Source organism: Schistocerca americana, chromosome 1 (assembly GCF_021461395.2).
Source record: "Schistocerca americana isolate TAMUIC-IGC-003095 chromosome 1, iqSchAmer2.1, whole genome shotgun sequence".
NCBI classification, from domain to species: Eukaryota; Metazoa; Arthropoda; class Insecta; order Orthoptera; family Acrididae; genus Schistocerca; species Schistocerca americana.
Window position 1 is genome coordinate 180,411,660 of NC_060119.1, and position 21,868 is coordinate 180,433,527.

The 21,868-nt window shown below is 42.5% G+C and overlaps 1 protein-coding gene across 1 annotated transcript in view; it reads left to right on the forward strand.

Annotated features, from left to right (window-relative positions):
• LOC124614367 (ionotropic receptor 75a-like) overlaps positions 1-21,868 on the forward strand; it is a 164,769-nt gene that overhangs the window by 61,679 nt on the left and 81,222 nt on the right. Inside the window, exon 5 of the mRNA XM_047142941.1 lies at positions 2,236-2,406. Coding sequence (XP_046998897.1) covers positions 2,236-2,406 — 171 coding nt within the window. The remainder of the gene's footprint in view (positions 1-2,235; positions 2,407-21,868) is intronic.

Here is a 21,868-nt window from a genome sequence, read left to right on the forward strand (position 1 = left end):
ACCAGACGAGTGTAACCCCTATGTTTGCGTGGTGAGTAATGGTGGTGTACGCTTACGTGGAGAACTTGTTTGCTCAGCAATCGCCGACATAGTGTAGCTGAGGCGGAATAAGGGGAACCAGCCCGCATTTGCCGAGGCAGATGGAAAACCGCCTAAAAACCATCCATAGACTCGCCAGCTCACCGGACCTCGACACAAATCCTCCGGGCGGATTCGTGCCGGAGACCGGCGCTCCTTCCCGCTCGGAATATAGTTAGTTACTCGCATATTTAATTTGTTGTCTCACTGTGACAGTACTTCCGTTGCAATACTGTTACCCACGCTTCGGACATTTTGATTAATTTGTTTAAATTAACGTATAACCAGCGTTGCACTTGCTTGTCTTGCTTTTTGATGTTGAAGTCCTAAACGGAGTAGGCTGCAGCTTTCACAACTGCCGAGTCACAACGTGATTTCGACGTAACGTCTCACTGGGACGCTAACAGTTTAATACCGTAAAATGGTTAAACTTGAGCGTGACTAATGATAAATGTAACAGTTTTTATTTACCATTCTTCCAGACTTTAACGTATCTAGCAGAAGAATTTCCGTGCCGAACAGTAACCTTTTCACACATGATGCCAATTTTCCACACGTTTCTTGGAGACAAACAAATAAGACTGGTAACAATTAACCATCCGTTCCTACCATGGGCGTTATTGTGACTGAATGGAAGACGCAAAAACTGACGCCGCAGTTGCCTCTGTACGACTGTCGCATTCAAATGAAATAGTTATTTTACCCTGCATTTTATTTCCAAAATTAGACTGATTTACAGTTAGACGCCAGATTCACTAATACCAGTGATCTTATTCTTTGCATCTGTAATAAGCACCGTAGTTCGTCCAGTTCACCACCGCTTAATCTTTGTCTAACGAGGCAATTTCAGTTTTTTAATTTTCTTTCGGATATAATTGTTAATAAAATGTTACACTATCATTCACAGATTTTTTCACTAGTATTACTACGCGTAGTTTCTTCGCCACCGACGGTTTTGCAGTCTGTAACACACAAAACTTCTGCCGTTTCTAACCATATTTCTGCACTACTTAAATTTTCGCCTAAAAGTTCATCGAACATTTTGCACGTTACATAATCGTCACACATTTTCTATTTATGGCTTTAGTTGGTGTCTGCTGTATATCTCAACAGCACGCAGGAAAACATTCACAGAGACGCCATCGCCTGCGCGACGACATTGCTCAGATTTGCTGGACTTCAGAATATGATTACAACGGTATGTCTCAAAATTTCTACCAGAAGTTAAAAGAAAGTACTGTAAGAAGACGACCATTTACTTCCACGTTTAAAGAAGCCTTGAAGCGATATTGCTGTTCAATAAGAGCAGCGCCGGTAACAAGAAAACTGCTTACTACGTGTGCCGCAACAACTGCTAGCGAAATGCAGGACCTGTCCATTAGTTAGCTGCATTCACCATGTCGGGAAATTTCGGTCTGCCGGCTGTTTAAAATAATATCCAGTGTGTAGAAGTAGCTGAAATTTGACTTGTGTAATTCAAGTGGCGTTTATAGCAGTGCCAAAAATATTATGGCAGGTTTGGATCTCACAATTCCCCTGTGAGGTATAGCGCGGACACTTTAACGTGACAATTTTAGGTGGGAGGGAGACGGGAGAGGGAGAGGGGATGTCTTGAACCATGGTTTAGTATGGCATTCCCCCTCCGTCCAGTATCGGAAAGCAAATACGAAGTAGCCGTTACCGAATGTTTTGTGTACTCTATTTTGCTTTGATTAGGTTAGATTCGCTTAGATTGATACTCATTTTGTAGATCATGAATACGACACTCAGTAATGATGTGGAAAGTGTTCTGCGTTGCTGGTTATTTTCCTGTTATTTGGAAACTAGCGGAGAGTCTAATCCTGTTCCATCACGTGGATGGATGACGACCCTCACGGCAGAAAGGATCGGCGATACCCATGACAATGTGTCAGGTTTGTTTTCGCAGAAGCACAGAACACGGACGTGGGCTGCCAGCCCTGAGAGGGGGAGATGAGGCTGCCCTCCGAGCACAGTCTAATTTCTCATTTGTTTATACTGCCGACTGACTGCCACGTTAAGCGTCCGCACTATAGCCAGCAGCTGAGCGATAGCCGTAAAATGAAAAAAAAAAAATACGAGCAATAACTTGCCGCGCTTCACTACAACGTGACTGCTCCTTGTGCTGTGTATGTTTAGGGTCGTTCTGTACAAGACGGAGTCGTACGGCTATCTCACGCCGAATGGCTCGATCGACGGGCAAGCGGGCATGCTGTACGATGGCACCATTGACCTGGCGCTGTCGTCGCTGATGCTGTCACACCACAGACTCGACTTTATCGACTTCAGTGCACCCTCGCGCATGTGGACGTACGTACACTTACTTATAGGCTCCTCATATACACCATGTGATCAAAAGTATCCGGACACCTGGCTGGAAATGAGTTACAAATTCGTGGCGTCCTCCATCGGTAATGCTGGAATTCAGTATGGTGTTGGCCCACCTTTAGCCTTGATGACAGCTTCCACTCTCGCAGGCATACGTTCAATCAGGGGCTGGAAGGTTTCTTGGGGAATGACAGCCCATTCTTCACGGAGTGCTGCACTGAGGAGAGGTATCGATGTCAGTCCGTGAGGCCTGGCACGAAGTCGGCGTTGCAAAACATCCCAAAGGTGTTCCATAGGATTCAGGTCAGGACTCTGTGCAGGCCAGTCCAATACAGGGGTGTTATTGTGGTGTAACCAATCCGCCACAGGCCGTGCACTGTGAACAGGTGCTCGATCGCGTTGAAAGATGCAATCGCCAACTACGAATTGCTCTTCAACAGTGGGAAGCAAGAATGTGCTTAAAACATCAATGTAGGTATGTGCTGTGATAGTGCCACGCAAAAGAACAAGGGGTGCAAGCTCCCTCCAGGAAAAACACGACCACACCATAGTACCATCACCTCCGATTTTTACTATTGGCACTACACACGCTGGCAGATGACGTTCACCGGGCATTTGCCATACCCACACCCTGCCATCGGATCGCCACATTGTGTACCGTGATTCGTCACTCCACACAACGTTTTTCCATTCTTCAATCGTCCAATGTTTACGCTCCTTTCACCAAGCGAGGCGTCGTTTGGCATTTACCGGCGTGTGGCTTATGAGCAGCCACTCGGCCATGGACTCGAAGTTTTCTCACCTCTCACCTAACTGTCATAGTACTTACAGTGGATCCTGATGCAGTTTGGAATTCCTTTGTGATGGGCTGTATAGATGTCTGCCTATTACACATAACGACCCTCTTCAAGTGTCGGTGATCTCTGTCAATCAACAGACGAGGTAGGCTGTACGCATCGGAAACTGTGGACCTTGGGATGTTTAGGATTGTGGAAATCTCGTGTACAGACGTATGACGCAAGTGGCACCCAGTCACCTGACCACGTTCAAGGTCCGTGTGTTCTGCAGAGCAAACCATTCTGTTCTCTCACGATGTCTAATGAGTACTGAGGTTGCTGATATGGAGTACCTGGCAGCAGGTGGCAGCACAATGAACCTAACATGAAAAACATATGTTTCTGGGGGTGGCCAGATACTTTTGATCACATAGTGTAAGTATATCGTAACAAGTAAAGACATTTGAACAGAAAATAACTCAATATTAATGACTGGATCCCACAGAGCTGACAGCTACGTTTCAGCCACTGTTTAAGTAGCTGCTAATCCATTCTTCTGGATTTTAACATGTTAATAGTCGCTTTCTTGTCTGCCTGTCTGTCTATTCGCTATTCTTCTCCATGAGCTAGAGACTTGAAACTTCCAACATAGCTCAGAGCTGGATGATAATGCAATATTAACTTGCTTTCTTGTCTACCGTGTGTCGGAGTGTATTTTGTGTACCCCTGCCATTTCCTGTTTCAGACGAGAATGGTTCGCAGTAGAATAGATTGCTGATAAATATCCGTATGAGCTCGAATCTCTCTAATTTTTACCTTCACGGGTTTTTCGCGACGTATACGCAGAAGGAAGAAATATAATGTTTGACTCGGGTAAAGAGAAACTGATACAAACCTAAAATTTGCCACAGCTCTCTGTTGTAATCTCATAAAATTATTTGAAAGCCATTGCAAAAGTTCACACATACAAGCCTAAAAGAAGAAAATAATTATTTGAATAGAAATCGTTTCTTAATATATCACGTCTTTTAAATCGGACCGGAAAGTGTAAATTAATTTTCCATAGCCTCTTACTAATTCCTAACCCGCACAGATTCTCCTGAAGATTTGTGATTGCCATGTATCGCATGTAATACACAATTGATACATGAAAGATTTATCTCTTTACTATTGTCTATTGCATGTGTACCATGTTTTTTCTTGTAAATCTTCCAATTATTTTCATAACTATTAAAAATTCACAAACACAACTTTTCAGGACTATCTGAATGGGATTAGGAATCTGTACGAGCCTAGGAGAAATTGTTTTATACTTTTTAGTCGGATTTAAAATCCTGGCATATTAAAAATTGCCAACGACCTTGCCGCAATGGTAATACCGATTCCCGTCAGTTCACCGAAGTTAAGTGCCGTCGGGCTTCGCTAGCACGAGAATGGCTGACAGTCCGGGTCTGTTGAGCGCTGTTGGCAAGGAGCGTGCACTCAGCTCTTCTGAGGCCTGCTGAAGAGGTACTTGACTGAGAAGTAGCGGCTCAGGTCACGAAAACTGACAACAGCAGGGAGAGCGATGTTCTGACCACAAGACCCTCCATATTTTCGTCCGGTGACGCATATCGCCTGATGACTCTGCGGAACCTCTGAGCCTTCTGAGGCCTGTTCGGACGGAGTATATTAAAAATTGTCATTTTAATAATAATTTAATAATAAGTAATAATTATTTAAATAATAATTTTTATTCAAATAATTTCTAGGCCTATCAGATATTAAACTGATTGTGTGGTTCAGAATTACATTTTCGTTCTACAGTGGATGTGCACTGATATGAAACTTCCTGGCAGATTAAAACTGTGTGCCGACCGAGTCTCGAACTCGCGGCCTTTGCCATTCACGGGCAAGCGCTCTACCGACCTTTTTTTTTTTTTTTGCCCTTAACTGTCTACTTTATTTCCTCTTTTTAATATGGAGCACTGATTGCATAATTAACATCCCCCCACTGTATCGTATGACTTTGGGGTATGTGCGAAGGGAGAACCTACCTTTTTGGTACGTGCTCAGCAAATGGCTATAATATCACTACACACGAAAAAGAAAATCAAATAAATATTTTCAACATTTCGCGGCCCTGTCAGCAACTGTATAAATATTAATACTAATTTTAAAAACCAACAGCCTCAGTCGCAAAGTTTACCTTGATTTATCTAGGTTTCGGTCGGGATAACGCGACCTTCTTCACAATAAAAGTAACTACCATTTGTCAATAGTGTACATCGTCAAGCTAAAACTACAAATCCATAAATTATCGTCAGACTGTAAAAACTTACCTGAAACTGCCTCAGCCCCACTTCGCGACGGCGATGCGGCAGCCACGAGTGCTGTACTGATAATCAAAAAAGGCTGCAGATGCAAAGCCATCCGTGAATAAAGATGTGTGAGTGAAAATACTTAAAAGATAAAGAGAAAAAAGGAAGAGGAAAATTAAGGAAACTAGGAAGACTTGCGACGCCATGCTCCGTGGTGTCTCGCCGTCAGAGCGGTGTGCCTGTTCTGTCGTTTGAGGGATGGATCGTCCTGCCTTGGTCTGCGCGTTTCGTCAAGATTCCAGCTCCTGGACGAGTTGGGAAAAATATCCTGTAAATAGGTTGCGAAAGTGACCTGATAGTGTTAATGTCAGCGCAGAGTGTGGTGTTGTATATGAACATGTGTCCTGAAGCTGCTGCTTCGACACTGTCGCCCCTGAAGATATAGTTGATAACCATGCCTTTAATCCAGGGCTTCACAACATACGTGCTCACGGAGCAAGCTGTGAGCAGCAAGGCGCGAGCACGGAGCAGCGCGAGCACGCTACCCCCACTACCAGACAGAGCGGAGAGTGGGGAGAGTCAGGAGAGTCACGTGGGGCACACAAAAGCTGCCGCCAGTCAATGTAAATCCGCGGCCACCTGCAGGGATATCACTCACGAATTATTACTGCGACAAATGAAACAAATAAAGGAGAATGTACACATGCCACATAATTTTATTAGCTTAGTGTATGCCTCTACATTCGCATTAATTTGTGAACTGTTACACAATAAAAGGTGTCACTGAAGTGTGGGATTCTCGGTTATCTTGTACTTTTTGCCCTTTAAAATTGCGTCTATGTTCGGAGTGATTGTTCTTGTGCATTTTAGGCGCAGCGTGAAGTTTAAATTTCGATCAGACAATGCGTTTCTCAGGCGCGTCTTGTTACATTTCATTGCAGAAAACAGTTGTTCACAAACATACGTGGAACCGAACATTGATATTATTGTAGCCGCCAGTTTGTGCAAACGAGGAAATCTATCCTGAGGGAAGTGTCTGTAGAATTTCAAAATGTTTTTCTTGTTCTGAAATTTGTCTCTGTATTCTCTGTCACACTGCAGGTCAATAATTTCTTGCTGCAGCTCAGGACGAATCTCGTAAATATTCGCTGAATATGGAGAGAACAGATCAAAATCACTGTCTAGTGCTGTCAGATCTTGAAAGCGCTGATCAACTAAACTATGTGAATGACGTTCACAGTCTTTGTGAACATCTTGCATGGATGATAATTTAGGAAAATGAGCTAGGTTTGCTGTTTCCAGCTGGCTCACTCAAAGTGTCAATTTCATTTTAAAAGCTCGTATTCGATCAATGAAATGAGTAATTATCAGATCTTTACCTTGTAGTAAAATGTTCAAAGCATTCAGATGGCTAGTTAAAGCTGCTAAGAACGGGAGACCACATTCAAACGTGCGCGCGCATTTCCCCTCCCTCCCCTCCCTCCCTACTGCGCGACCTTGCACCTGCTCGCGAGCACGTGCCTGAGCAGACGCGAGTACTCGTGCTCAAAACCGGCCAGTTGTTAAGCCCTGCTCTAATCCATGAGATGGCATGTCAATTAGGTGATGGAAAATAGGTCGCGTCAGGATATCTCGGCGTGGTAGGAGAGATGTGATGTGATGGCACTCGGCGACAGAAAGCCACGATATTCTGGACAAGGATCTAGACGACCACTGTTGTCCCAAACTCGAAACGGCGTAAATCTGACATTGCACTTCAGGCACAGGGGCAGCACCACCATCGAGTTACGGTACAGTTTCTGTATTGCAATATACTTGCCGTTGACGAGAAGGTATCACGTCGCTGTTGTTTCAGTGGTGTGGTACGGTTGATGGACCATTTTCCAAACTACAGGTCGCGAAACATGGGTGTGATGTGCTTCGACGGGGTTTCGAGATGAGGACGATAAAAGAAGACGGTAGGTTTTGCGGTTGGTCGTCTTTCTGGTCTTGGGGAGCTCGGCGTGCATGTAGCTGTATTCCATAAAGACTCGACAGATGTGTGCGATTGGAGGTGGGATATATGCCAGTGATGTCAGCGGGAGTCTCGAAATAGCTGCGAACTATGCGGTCAACATTCCAGTGAAACTAACATCCTGGTTTTTCACAACCAGAGCATAGTATTGCTGTATAGTGCCGAAGTCCTTGCTCTAACGCTAACGAGAACGAGACCATCGTCTCTCTTCGGTAAGATGAGCGCATCATGCTGGACTTTGAAGGTGTGTTCAGATCATATAAAATACGCGGAGGCCGCCATTGGCGTAGTGACACGCAGAATCTGCGCTATGTGAGATGTCTGGACTGCCAGATATGTATTGGAAAAAGTGACCCTCTTCAGCGGTCGTTGTAGGTGACTCTTTATGTTCGTCCAGATGCGTTGCAGTAGCAACCGAAAAGTGATTGCCGAGATACGGTGAATGGCGCACATGTATACCACCCCGAGATGGCGGAGAGTGTCCCCTAGTTGAAAGGAGCTATGCTATATGTGGAAAGGCCCAACTGATATTCATGGTCCATCATTCTGCGACGTTCTTAGCACTTCCTGCCTCCCTTCTGTAATGGGTAATCTATTGCATCGTGGCTTGTATTTCTACTGCTGAATGTACGGCGAGGGCCAAGTCGTACGCATCCGCGCGACAGCGGAAAACGTGCTCCCGGTGTAGAAAACCCGTCAAGCCTCACCTTAATCCGCATATGAGTGGTTCCATCGCGTTGGCGTAGAGCACAGCCAACATTTGGCAATCCTGCCTTACTGAGAGTTCGATCCGTATAGCTTCTGTTAGTCTTCTGCTGAAGAGAGGTCTGGACATCACCTCTCAAAGTAGGTGCTTGATCGCCTGCATGAACGTCTGAAGAATCGCCAGCCGTCCATTACTTCAATGAGGAATGTATGACTGAGACGGTTGAATGCTTGGTTGAAGTAGATTAAGATTAAAACACCTGGCAATCGAGAGTGTGTTGCCTTGGCGATCACGTCTCGATATTCACCGAGGGCAGTCTGGATATCATTATCGCCGCCAAAGGAGGTTTTTTCATAGGTCACAACTTGCCGTAACACATGTTTGAATCACATAGCTAGAGGGCACGTGAAAATCTTAAAATCAGAATTTAATAACGTGATCGCTCAATAACTATCAAGCCGTGTTCCTCCCCAGTAAGCCTGCCATGAACGTTGGTGGCGGAAGCATCGCACCAGATGAAAGTTCATAAAGCATATCTCTCCATGCAATAACGTCAGTATTTGGAAGGTTCTGTAAAACTCAAGCAGTAAGTCCTCTGGGCCAAGAGACCAAATCAGTGATCCCTTAGCCGCAGCTGCAAGGAAATCGTCGGCGGTTACTTCTGTGGCGAGGAGAGCAGCTGCTGCGGCGTCTAGCATTCAGTGGATCTTCTGAGGAACCTTGGCAATAGCCTCCACGCTGCTGAATGAGATGTCTGTAGTGCGTAGCGAAGGCGACAGCGATGGGAGAGTGCGACTTCGGCAAGTAGGTCTAAAGTTGACATTAAGGCCTGTCAACGTCGTCGAAAATTTTGAACGATGTGATGCATAGAAGGTTCTTCACCTTTAAACCTGTCTTGACTGCTTCCTCGTATAACGACTGCCTCCAAATGGCACCTGGTCACGGTTAACAGTTTTACTTTGATGTGTTGAACGTCTTTTAGATTGTCTGTGGATAGGGGATGATCCATGAAATCACATACAGCACAATAGTAAAAATTAATTGTGTCCACCTGGCTTTGGCTTTACCATGTTGTGCCAAGGTGCGGCGGATGGCCAGTTTGGTGCATAGCACCCACCACTGCACTTTGGTCCTGTATCGCATGGTGCATTTAATACAAGCGTTCTATGTATCCGTGACCTGTTGTCGACATTTGCTGTCTCGTCACAGCGCAGCATTGAGATCCCAGGGTCCCAGGTTGCGCCTCATAGATTGTCTACGTGAGTTGATGGTACAGACGTAGATGTCATGATCTGAACAGGTAGATAACCAACGTTCCGTGTGAAGAAGATTTGGCGTTAGAGCGTCGGCGATAAACACTCTATCTAGCTGGCTGGCAGAGTGGATCGTGATGTGTATATGCCCCGGGTGATCGTCGTGTACCACTCTCCAAGTGTTGACGTGATGAAGGCGGTGGACAAGAAACTGAACTTCGGGACACGTGGTGCAATGTGGGTATGTAGACATGAGGTTATGTACAGTAGAACGCAGCTGAAATCTCCTTCCACGATGAGGTGATTGTATCTGCCGAGAAATAAAGACGTTATATCTTCTGCATTGGTGGTTGAAGACTTCCGGCATAAGAAGTCACCCTCATTCAGCCAACGGCCTCATCAAAGAGGGAGGAGGAGGGAACAGAGGTTCAGGGCACTCTCTTGTTCTAGGGTGGGAAACTGCCCCTAAAGGCGGAAGAATCAGCAATGATCAACGGCTTGAGAATGCAGAAGGCAATGGAGCCCCCTGCATTACAGACACGTAACGTGTATCCACAGGACATGTGACCTGTAAGTGAAAAAGTATCATGATGATCTCTCCATTGGCAAAAGATTCCGGAATAGTCCCCCATTCGGATCTCCGGGAGGGGACTGCCAAGGAGGAGGTTACCATGAGAAAAAGATTGAATAATCAACGAAAGGATAACGTTCTACTAGACAGGGCATAGAATGTCAGAAGCTTGAACGTGGTGGGGAAACTATAAAATCTGAAAAGGGAAACACAAAGGCTCAATCTAGATGTGGTAGGGGTCAGTGAAGTGAAGTGGTAAGAAGACAAGGATTTCTGGTCAGATGAGTATCGGGTAATATCAACAGCAGCAGAAAATGGTATAACGGGAGTAGGATTGGTTATGAATAGGAAGGTGGGACAGAGAGTATGTTACTATGAACAGTTTAGTGACAGGATTGTTCTCATCAGAATAGACAGCAAACCAACACCGACAACGATAGTTCAGGTATACATGCCGACGACCCAAGCTTAAGATGAAGAGATAGAGAAAGTGTATGAGGATATTGAAAGGTTAATACAGTACAAAAAGAGGGATGTGAATCTAATAGCCATGGGGAACTGGAATGCAGTTGAAGGGGAAGGAGTAGAAGAACAGGTTACAGGAGAATATGGACTTAGGACAAGGAAGGAGAGAGAGAAAGACTAATTGGGTTCTGTAACAAGTTTCAACTAGTAATAGTGAATATTCTGTTCAAAAATCACAAGAGGAGGAGGCATACTTGGAAAAGGCAGGGTGATACGGTTAGATTACATCAGGGTCAGACAGAGATTCCGAAATCAGATACTGGATTGTAAGACGTACTCAGGAGCAGATATAGACTCAGATACAATATAGTAGTGATGAAGAGTGGGCTGAAGTTTAATACATTAATCACGAAGAATCAATATGCAAAGAAGTGGGATACGGAAGTACTAAGGAATGACAAGATTCGGTTGAAGTTCTCTAAGGCTATAGATACGGGAACAAGGAATAGCTCAGTAGGCAGTACAGTTGAAGAGGAATGGACATCTTTAAAAAGGGCCATCACAGAAGTTGGGAAAGAAAACATAGGTACAAACAGGGTAACTGTGAAGAAACCATGGGTAACAGAAGAAGTACTTCAAGCGATCGATGAAAGGAGGAAGCACAAAAATGTTACGGGAAACTCAGGAATACAGAAGTACAAGTCGCTGAGGAATGAAATAAATAGGAAGTGCAGGGAAGCTAAGACGAAAGGGCTGCAGGAAAAATGTGAAGACATCGAAAAATAAATGATTGTCGGAAGGACAGACTTAGCATACAGGAAAGTCAAAACAACCTTCGGTGACATTAAAAGTAAGTGTGATAACATTAAGAGTGCAACGCTAATTCCACTCTTAAATGCAGAGGAGAGAGGATAGATGGAAAGAATACATTGAAAGCCTGGATGAGGGGGAAGATTCGTGTGATGTGACAGAGGAAGAAACAGGAGTCGATTTAGAAGAGATAGGGGATCCAGTACTAGAATCAGAATTTAAAAGAGTTTTCGAGGACTTCAGATCAAATAAGGCAGAAGATTTAAGATCAAATAAGGCAGAAGGTATAGATAACATTCCATCAGAATTTCTGAAATCTTTGGGGGGAAATAACAACAAAGCGACTATTCGCATTGGTGTGTAGAATGTATGAGTCTGGCGACGCACCATCTGACTTTCGGAAAAGCATCATCCACACAATGCCGGAGACAGCAAGAGCTGACAAGTGCGATAATTATCGCCCAATCAGCTTATCAGCTCATGCGTCAAAGCTGCTTACATGAAAAATATAGAGAACGGTGGCAAAGAAAATTGAGAATGCGCTAGATGACGATCAGTTTGACTTTAGGAAAGGTAAAGGCACGAGAGAGGCAATTCTGAGGTTGCGGTCAATAATGGAAGTAAGACTAAAGAAAAATCAAGACACATTCATAGGATTTGTCGAGCTGGAATAAGCGTTCGACAGTTTAAAATGGTGCAAGATGTTCGAAACTCTGAAAATGTAGGGATAAGCTATAGGGAGAGACGGGTCATTTACAATATGTACAGTCATGTTCAAAAGTATCCGAACGACCTGAATTGCATTTCGCCTGACTAGCATGCAACCCACATAACGCAGCTGTCTAGGAGGTCCTCTAATCGCTCCTTGGTACAGTCGTTTGACTACTGAAAATGATTCCAACAAGTCACCACTAGAAAACACTGCTCTGTATCACAATAACTCAAGATGTAAAGTAATACCACGATTCTACAAATATTAGCGAACACCTTATCACAGATAAGACTGTCCTTAAGGCTTGTAAGCTCACATTTATTGCAATAAATGACATACCTGAAATGTTACCACGCTCATTATTACGTCAGATAGGTAATGCACGTTATAAGTTCGTCGTATTCATGATTTCCTCTTCAAAGTAACATACTGTACTTGTTATTTAACACAAAATGACATTAAAAATTTACGTTATTCACTAGCAGCTAGTTGAGAATATGTATGAACTTCAAATGATACGACGAACCGCCTCGTTCAGCATATGGATTCAAACCCAGGTCATCCAGACTAAGATTTCGTGACTGAGGGAAACTAACAGTCATTCCTGACTAGGCATACAGAGAGTGATATACCTCGATTTTAGATAGTATCAGTTAGCAAACACCAACTTTAAATTACATAACGTAAACATTTTTAACGGACACGAATTCCTACCCAGCATCTATTGTCCCTGTTAACGAACTACGAGAGATGTTAAATATTGCTTCTTCACAAGTAACTTACTTGAAGTGCCGTGAGGTAAAGCTTTGTGTTGCACACGGATTAGAACCCAGAACGTAATCGGATTGTTATCGAAGCACAATCAACTGTGACATATCGGATTTTCTCGGCAGTAGCTAGATGTTTCAACTGAAATGACGAGACGAAACATTAATTTTTTCCTTCCCAGGACTCCAACCCGGCACCTAACGCTGTTATATTCTAGAGAAAACGAACGTTAAGTATGAGTTTGTTACACCAGCAGCGACATGTGAGCATGAACTAGAAGTAATATGACGAAGAGTTCAGTGCTTACAGGGAATCGAACCCCACACATATCGTTGTAGACTACACACAAAGAGATGTCAGCTACCGAATTTTTCTCCGCCAGCAGCTCGGAATAACGTCCTTGAACTTACAGTGATCTCTCAAATAGTTCTGTGTCTCACTGGGAGTAAAAAACGTCAGATATCGTTAGTGCTGACAACGAATGAAAATGCGTTAAAAATCAAAATTATTATCCACCAGCAGATAGGTGTTCTCATGCTAGAGCTTGAAAATACACAACGAAAACTTTAGTGCTGGGCCAGGATTCGAACCCATTCACGCGCAATATGTGGAGATGTTGAGGAATCTGCAGTTTTGAACAAACAACAAATAGTAGTCGCGCTTTATTGTCATGAAGGGATCAAATTCCGCGTTAAGGGCGGTCTGAGTTGCATTACAAGTTCAGAACCAATTTTATCGTCATACAGAAGCTCAAATAAAACATGGAATAAGTGTTCTGTGACCTTACATAGACTTTGTTTCGTCACTAGAAATAAATAACTAGTATAAGAAAGGTTACTGGTGATAGAGTTCCCACATTTCGCCACTCCTGACTATTGTGGTTCAACCTAACGTCTACTTGGTAGAGAAGGAATATCATGTTTAATGTGAATTTCAGACCACAATGCCATTATACCTTCTTCACTTGGCGTAGCCAGATGAGAATAGAACTGTCTCTTTCTATTAAAAATCATCGGCAGATGTTGGAATCGAACCCAGAGCACCATCATTGGAAGCTATCATCAATCCAACAGACCACCAAATACATTTGCCTCAGGCTCATTTTTCTACCTTAACACCATTGCGACACACTCGATGAGAATTCTGACACACAGGCTCCCTGTAGTGGTTTGCAGCATGTTCAGTACACTCATTTACTTGGTTGACCGAACCGCCATGAACTAGCTGCCTCGGCTACCCAGTGCATACATACGACTCTATTTTGTAATCATCGAAATAAAATCACGTAACTGCCACCTACACAGAACTGCCAACAGTGTAGGATGCAGAAATTTAAATAGGAAGTGTTCCTTTCCATTTTAGCTACTCTATTGCGCTATCTGTTTGTTGAAACGTAGTGCAGTGCAAAAGAAAAGCTGTAACTGTCTGTCTCACAGAAGTCTAGATCCGGCCATATGTATTATCTCACAGCACTGTGGAATGCCGAAGTTCTGGAGAAACTGTTGTTCACTACTGGAGCAGCTGTACCTACATGACAGTTAGCAGCGTGTTGGTAAACATCGTGCACCGTAGATAAGACGTCACGAGTTCTATTACATTCGCTGCTACATTTTTTAAAACGCAATTCTGCGGTCTGCTGAAGTTATCAATTTAATGGAACGTTGAACATAATTCCCTTCACTTCTCAACCCAAAATAGCCGCATATGGAAAAACAGCTAACTTCTGCGACATTTTGTTCTTTTCAGGTTTAATAGACGGCCAGGCAGCAGATGCATCGCGAAGCTTTTGTATTATGTATGGAGAGAGCGCATCATGCCAAAATAGTCAGAAAAGTATTTACTACATTAGCAGTCGTCTGGTAGTGGCATTTTATTCTTCTTCAAACATTGTTTGACAGCTTTAACTCAGAACAAGTTTTCTACATGCATGTAACAAACTGCATGTGCATTGTCAGAACAAGTCATTGTCAGAACAAGTTTTCTACATGCATGTAACAAACTGCATGTGCTTTGTCAGACTGTTATAGATAACATCAGAGAATTTGCATACATTGTTGATGATTAATTTCTCTCTCAGGTTTAGCATCGTTTTAACAATACTAAAAGAAACCTTACGAAAATTGTGCACTGTATTATAAGAAATGAAATAAAACTACCCACGATAATCTTACGACGAAGGTCTGTTTTAATAAAACTGAGTATCTGTACACAAGCGTGCCTCTATCGGCACGAATTAGTAAAATACTACTCACTTACATTTCTATTGGGTTTGTGTTTAATTGGTATCTGTGTCACACTCAACAGGTATGTAAATGTGGCATTCCATAACTAAAGTTATGTATTATCTTGCGATTTCCTTCTCGATGTTTGATCTGACTGCTTGTAGCTCTTTCACAGAAGGGATTAAAACGTTACAGTCAGCGAGACTGGTACCGCGAACCATAACAGACGCTTTTTGAGAGGTCAGCACGTCCACACACAGCTAGCGAAGATGTAGGTGTTACTCATTCCTCTTACAAGACCAGTAGTGGCCAGAACTCGTAAATCGCTGTTTAAAGGACGAGATTAGTTGCGATATCCACGTGCAACGACTTTCCTGGGCTGAAAACCGTAAATTTTCAATCTTTTATTACACCTCAAGCGATAATAACTCGGATTATTCAATGGAAATGACAGGGAAAATCAAGTGAACTTTGAGGCTTAATTCCGTGCACACCAGGAAGTAAATCGTCGATCACGGATTTGTCAAACATACGTTGCCTTGTTGCCGAATCTCACTTACAGTACCAGCAGGAAGAAGACGAACCGATGTGATCCTACAGCGGGCTGGGAAGTGACCATAGCTGGCGTCTCAAAGACGTGGCTGCTACGGCCTGGAATACGTAATGCGTCTGATTCGCATTTCTGTAACTAGGTTTAGGGCGTGGAGCGTAGTTACTCAGAACTGACTGCCAACTAAGCATCATAAATCAGTAACTCTCATAGTTGTTTTTATATTTCTTTCGTAACTGTACTCAAACCTAAGAAACTCATACACGGAGGTATTTGTGCCTCGCCAATAGTCGAAAACACCAAACAAATAAAAAAAAAGAATGTGTGTGTGTGTGTGTGTGTGTGTGTGTGTGTGTGTGTGTGTGAGAGAGAGAGAGAGAGAGAGAGAGAGAGAGAGAGAGAGAGAGAGAGAGAGATGAAAATAAAAAGGAATGGGAGAGAGGGTAAAAAATTGTGAAGAAATTGAATACTAATATTTAAAGAAATCTTTCATTAAAATGACACATTCTACATCATTACGGACTGTCGTATTCACGATCTATGGAACAAGTATTAATCTAATCTAATCATATCATACCATATTGCTGACTAGCCGTGAAGAGTCATGAATTACCGAAATTTTCGTCAATATCAGTAAAAAAACCTAAACTCGAAAATAAAATACGACAGTTTTTGTAATAAACCGGGACTCCTATCAAGACCCTTTCATCCCTGTTAACTACCCACGAAAGATGTCTGAAAATGGCTCTGAGCACTATGGGACTTAACATCTATGGTCATCTAGAACTTAGAACTACTTAAACCTAACTAACCTAAGGACAGCACACAACACCCACCCATCACGAGGCAGAGAAAATCCCTGACCCCGCCGGGAATCGAACCCGGGAACCCGGGCGTGGGAAGCGAGAACGCTACCGCACGACCACGAGATGCGGGCGAAAGATGTCTGATATACCTCCATTCAGAAGCAACAAAGTGTGTATGCATTTAAAGATGAAGCGCATGATGTGAAGTTCTGTGACGGAGATACGAACCCAACACGTAATCGGATTGATAAGGAAGTAAAATCAAATGTTACGCATCGATTTTTCTTACCAGCTGCTAGGTGTTTGAATCTAAAATATGGATACAAATTTTTGTGCCTGACCGACAATCGAACCACAGTCCTATCGTTTTTTTATCGTCCTCGAATATAGCCTAAGTATCAATTGCTTACTCACCAACAGTAAGATGTGTGCATGTTTGACCAGAAATTGTTGGCAACATGAACAGACATTAAAAATGCACGTTAGTTTTCACTACCATGCCGGTGTGCACGTGATAGGGCTTGAAATGAAATTATGAATATTTTTGTACTGGATGAGGATTCGGACCCACATACTTACCTTTGGAGGAGACCTAGAGAAGTTTGAAGTCTTGGAAAAAGGAACGAAATGATTGAACTATAGTGTTCCGAGAGATTCAGATCCTCTAAAGAGGAGATACGAATTCGAATCACAGTCCAGCACCAAATTTTTCATCGTCTCTAGTTCAATCAAGTACAAATGAAATAAGAGCCCTGTTCCTTTAAATGGCTATCGGTTCATCAAATAAAATAAAATTTTCTAATGTAAGTAAGTTTACTGGCGACAGTATTTCTGTTTACCATGACCTCCACCTATGTCATATCCCAATGTAAACCGGCTCTGCCCAGTTGGGAATGAAGGAACATGATGTTTAATGCGGATTCTGAATTATAACATCTCCCTCTTGATATTACCACGGGTAAAGTAAATCTGTTTGTGCCTCTTAAAAGTAAATACCTGAACCCACGCATTGCACTTGTGATAGTTCGTTCCACCAGACTATTGTGGCCACATTTCCCACCCCCAGGCGTGTGCTGTAACGGATGATGTGCTTAGCTTACAAAATTAGTCACGGTGACAAAAATGCAAGTCTATTAAATGGTTAAGTAGAAGCAAGCTTCTGACGCAGAGATTATGCTATTCTCATGTCAGCATTATGTAAAGACTCTTCTAGGCATCATAGCCTCGATGAAGCCATTTTGAAATTTTCTCTAACTAACGAAATTTCTTAGTCGAGAAAATCCACTGTGAAGTGTGAAGTTACAAGATAATTCGATTATTAGTGTCATTATTACTATCATTTTCTTTATACCGCTGCTGGAACACATGTGCTTGAAGATCATTTAAGGCGTTTTGGTCATTACAGAAGTAGTTGCCTAAGAGCAGGTTCTTTCCCTGTCTACGGAATTCTTTTCATGTTAATATCAAACATCAGCAATTACTCGTAGATTACATTGAAACTAAAGTAATTGATGAAGTTACTTGATAACAAAAACGCGCTGCCTTTCTTCATTTACTTGCGCCTAGAAATGGCTGTCGAATACTGCCAAGCCAAAAGCGAAGGGATCTTACTGCCTTCCGATATACGTCGCTGACAGTTATTCCATATGATTTGGTCGACGTGACCTGTTTCAAGTTGCGTGACAGAGAATGTTTTAGAAAAGCAATTGTTTTCCTTTGCAATAAACAGAAAGACTTTCATTCTAAGCTGCCTAAGTTAAAATTTTCGCAATATTAGTTCAAATTTAATATTCGCTTCTATAATGTAGCAAAGTATTCCGCAGTTGCAAAACCCGCATCCGACTCATTGTCCATACACTTAGTCGCTGACCATAAATTCTAGCTCAGGGTGACACCAGTTTAAGCAACCGAATGTAGCGAAGACTGTTTGGCAGTGCCTTTTCTCACCGGAAAATACGCAATTCACTCATTGGGCACCATAAGTACACTGTAACGGTAATTTCTGTATGTATGCAATGCATACGGATTGTAGGATTTAGTAGTGCGCTCTCATCCACTTGTGTATACAATATGCCTGACCTAAACGGGCGCTTTATCATTACAGGCTCTGGGCGGTGCAACATTATACTGACAACAGTAATGTGTTTATACTGACAACCTCACTGTTCGTTTTACCTGATTTTGTAATTATTTAAATAAAACAACATGACCTTCCAGTGGGAGACATTTCGTCCCCCTTTGTCAGTAAGCTTTTTGCCTTCCAACCAGCGAAATGCGGCAGAGTACGGCCGGTAAACGATTCACAAACCACGATTTAGTGCCGTTAAGACAATTTCTTTAAACATCCAAGAGCCAACGCAGGTACAAACGAGAGATCCTTAATTTTAATGCCAAGTATAAATCACAGTAGTAGCTGCATGGTGGCAAAGTGATAAAGTGGAAGACTACTGACATGAAGGCCTCAAGTTCAATCACCCGTCATGCCCACCATTTTTATGTGCCATTTTACATTTATTTCCCCTCAGGCAGTGTGTATTGATGTAAAAAATGCCGAGTTGCGCTGTGGTCCGAAAGCCACGTTAAACAGTACGTTCCCCTATTAACTGTCTGGTTAAGTCAACTCAAAGGTCAGAGGAGAGGAGTGGCATACCCCTCCAACAAGACCGTGCCTATTAAAGCACTGTGGTGTTCAAACCACTCTTCTGAATGATGACTGCTTTACTGTCTATGGGTTCCAAAGTTAATGATGTTCGGGTTATATTAATATTTTTGTGCTTTCATGCTGTAGCTTTGATACCAGAAAACGTAAGTAAACGGCCATCACCGTCACCGTTCGAGTTGTCAAGGTGATAGACGACGATGCTGTCTACGCTAGTTACAATTTTGGTCATGGCTATGTTTCAGTCGAATACCTCTATGTGACTTTTTGCGTATTTCAAGATATACTTTTATACACTTGGTAAGCATCCAAATTGATATCTGATAGAGCTGTATTTAGCAACATGAATCAGATATGTTTTCCGTGCAATATAACGGACAACACGTCAGTGCAGCGAGAATTAGTTTGTGTTCTGCGCATGGTGCAAGAAATATTTGTGTTTTGCTTGCTTCTGTGATAGGTTTCACCCGACTGAATGCGAGCAGGCTCATGAATAGACTCTCAATAACTGGAATTACGCAACAATACACTTAAAAGTTGTATTTTTGCATTATATATCCCAATGAAAATAACTTTAAATAGGTTATATGCCTACTTGCTTATTATTCGCGCTTCTCGATGCTTTTCTCAAAAAAGAAAAAGAAAAATAGAGAGAGAGACAGAGAGAGAAAACAGAAATATATTTCAAATATCAGCTCGGTGACGCCATGTTCGTCTCATGATGTAAAGCAAGGATAGTTGATAGGTAATATCTCGTTCTACTAGCGATATGTATGGCTAGAAGATTCTTTCTTTTCTCTCTGCAAACAACCAGAACAGAATTCAGTAACAAAGTGGTAAGAACACCTATGCAGTGGGCCAATTAAAAGCCTTTCTTGATTATTTTGTTAATCGTCTCTAATGCAGTAAACATCCTTGATTACTAATTTGTTATTACTACCATTTTTATTGTTATTCGTCACCTCACAACAGCTTTCCTATCACTCATTGCTGCCGATACACGTAACGAATGGATCAGGATGAATGGAATGTGGGATGTTTCGTCACAGAGAATATACACCTTTATCTCGGCGTCTTGTGTTCAGGGTAATATGAAAATCTCAGTAAGTGAAGACGACAACGGGATGCCGGTGATGCAGGCAATAACACCCAACTATTTCTGTCGACTTAACACCATGACGACAGACAAATTGGCGTCTCACTGGATTTTGATTATATTTCGTTAGCCTTCTTGCGACCTCGTTTTAATACCTCGTGGGAGCAGGCATAATATTTTGCTTTTTGAACACCGAACAATAACACACAAAGATAGTAGATGGAAGGATACAAAGAAACAGTCAGACTCATGGGTGTGGATCCAATTCATCACTAGAAGACTAAACAAGAGGGAAACATTGCGAAAACAATGAATACGCTGGTTAGTATACATTATTTCTATAGATATGAAGATGAAAAAGCGCAGAGCTGCACAGTGCCCGCATCTGCACTTTAGTTTCTGTCTTAATGGGCATAATTTTTAGTTTCTTCTCTTCTGAATTTTCAAATGAATTGATTATTACGTGGTACAGAATAATTAGTTAATAGTGTTTCTTACAGCTTCCATTAGCACCAACATTTTTCTATATTCTCGTGCAATTCATGAAATTCTACTTGAATGATCGAAGACTGCACATAGATGCAATCGATTTCGAGGTGCAAAGTGTTTGTTATCTTACTTTTTGTGACAGGTGGGCAAAGTTGATTTCCAAAGACTTTTTATTGTACTGAAATAATTTTTTGTCACAAAGTAACAAGGTAAGTGTTTTATTCGTATATATTTTGTGAGAAATTGCAATCGTGATGGAAGATTACACACCTGAATGTTTGACACAACTGATAGGAGAAAACGCTGCATATTAACCAAAAATGGTTCAAATGGCTCTGAGCACTATGGGACTTAACATCTATGGTCATCAGTCCCCTAGAACTTAGAACTACTTAAACCTAACTAACCTAAGGACAGCACACAACACCCAGTCATCACGAGGCAGAGAAAATCCCTGACCCCGCCGGGATTCGAACCCGGGAACCCGAGCGCGGGACATATTAACCAAATCCCGCGCCTCCCCTCCGTATCCTCCTGTGACACGAGCACGGGAGTTTCCTCCCATAACGCTACAGAGCTGTTCCTAGCACAGCTGAGAATTTGCAACATCGTCACAACAATTTGGCAACAATGTGACAGTGCAATCACTCCCGCATATCGTACTGAATTGACTCGCTAAATCTACTTGGTATTCCCTTTCCATTTGAATGACTTGTGCTCTATAATCCTCATGTAATCTAAGACACTGAAACAGAAAATTCAATTTTTTGGCTACAGAAATTCTATTCTTCACATTAGTGACAACTTTTATTATCTTTCACGATGCATTATGAGGCTGAGCGACCAACACCATGATGAGAGTGGTGTGCTGGCAGCAGTGTGTCTGTAGCTCCGTGGAACAGCCCGTGTCTCGTGTCGCAACGGTTCAAGGAGTCGTCAGTTCTAACTGTGGTAGGGGCTGGCGTGTGCGAGCTTTTTTTTTATTTATTTTATGAGGCTGCGAATTTCCAGAAAAAATTCTGTAATGAAATCAGGAGAAAACTTTTACACATCAAATCCTCTTGATAGCTCGACACAGTAAGTTGTGTTAATGGTCATAGATCTCGGCTTTCTGAGTGCCAAGCTGCTTCAGAATATGAGCCTCTCTGAAGAAATTCAAATCGACCATCAACAATACGAAATTCAATATTGTTCTTCACTTAAGACTCACATGCCAGGGTGATAAGTATGAAGGAAAGGAACCTCTT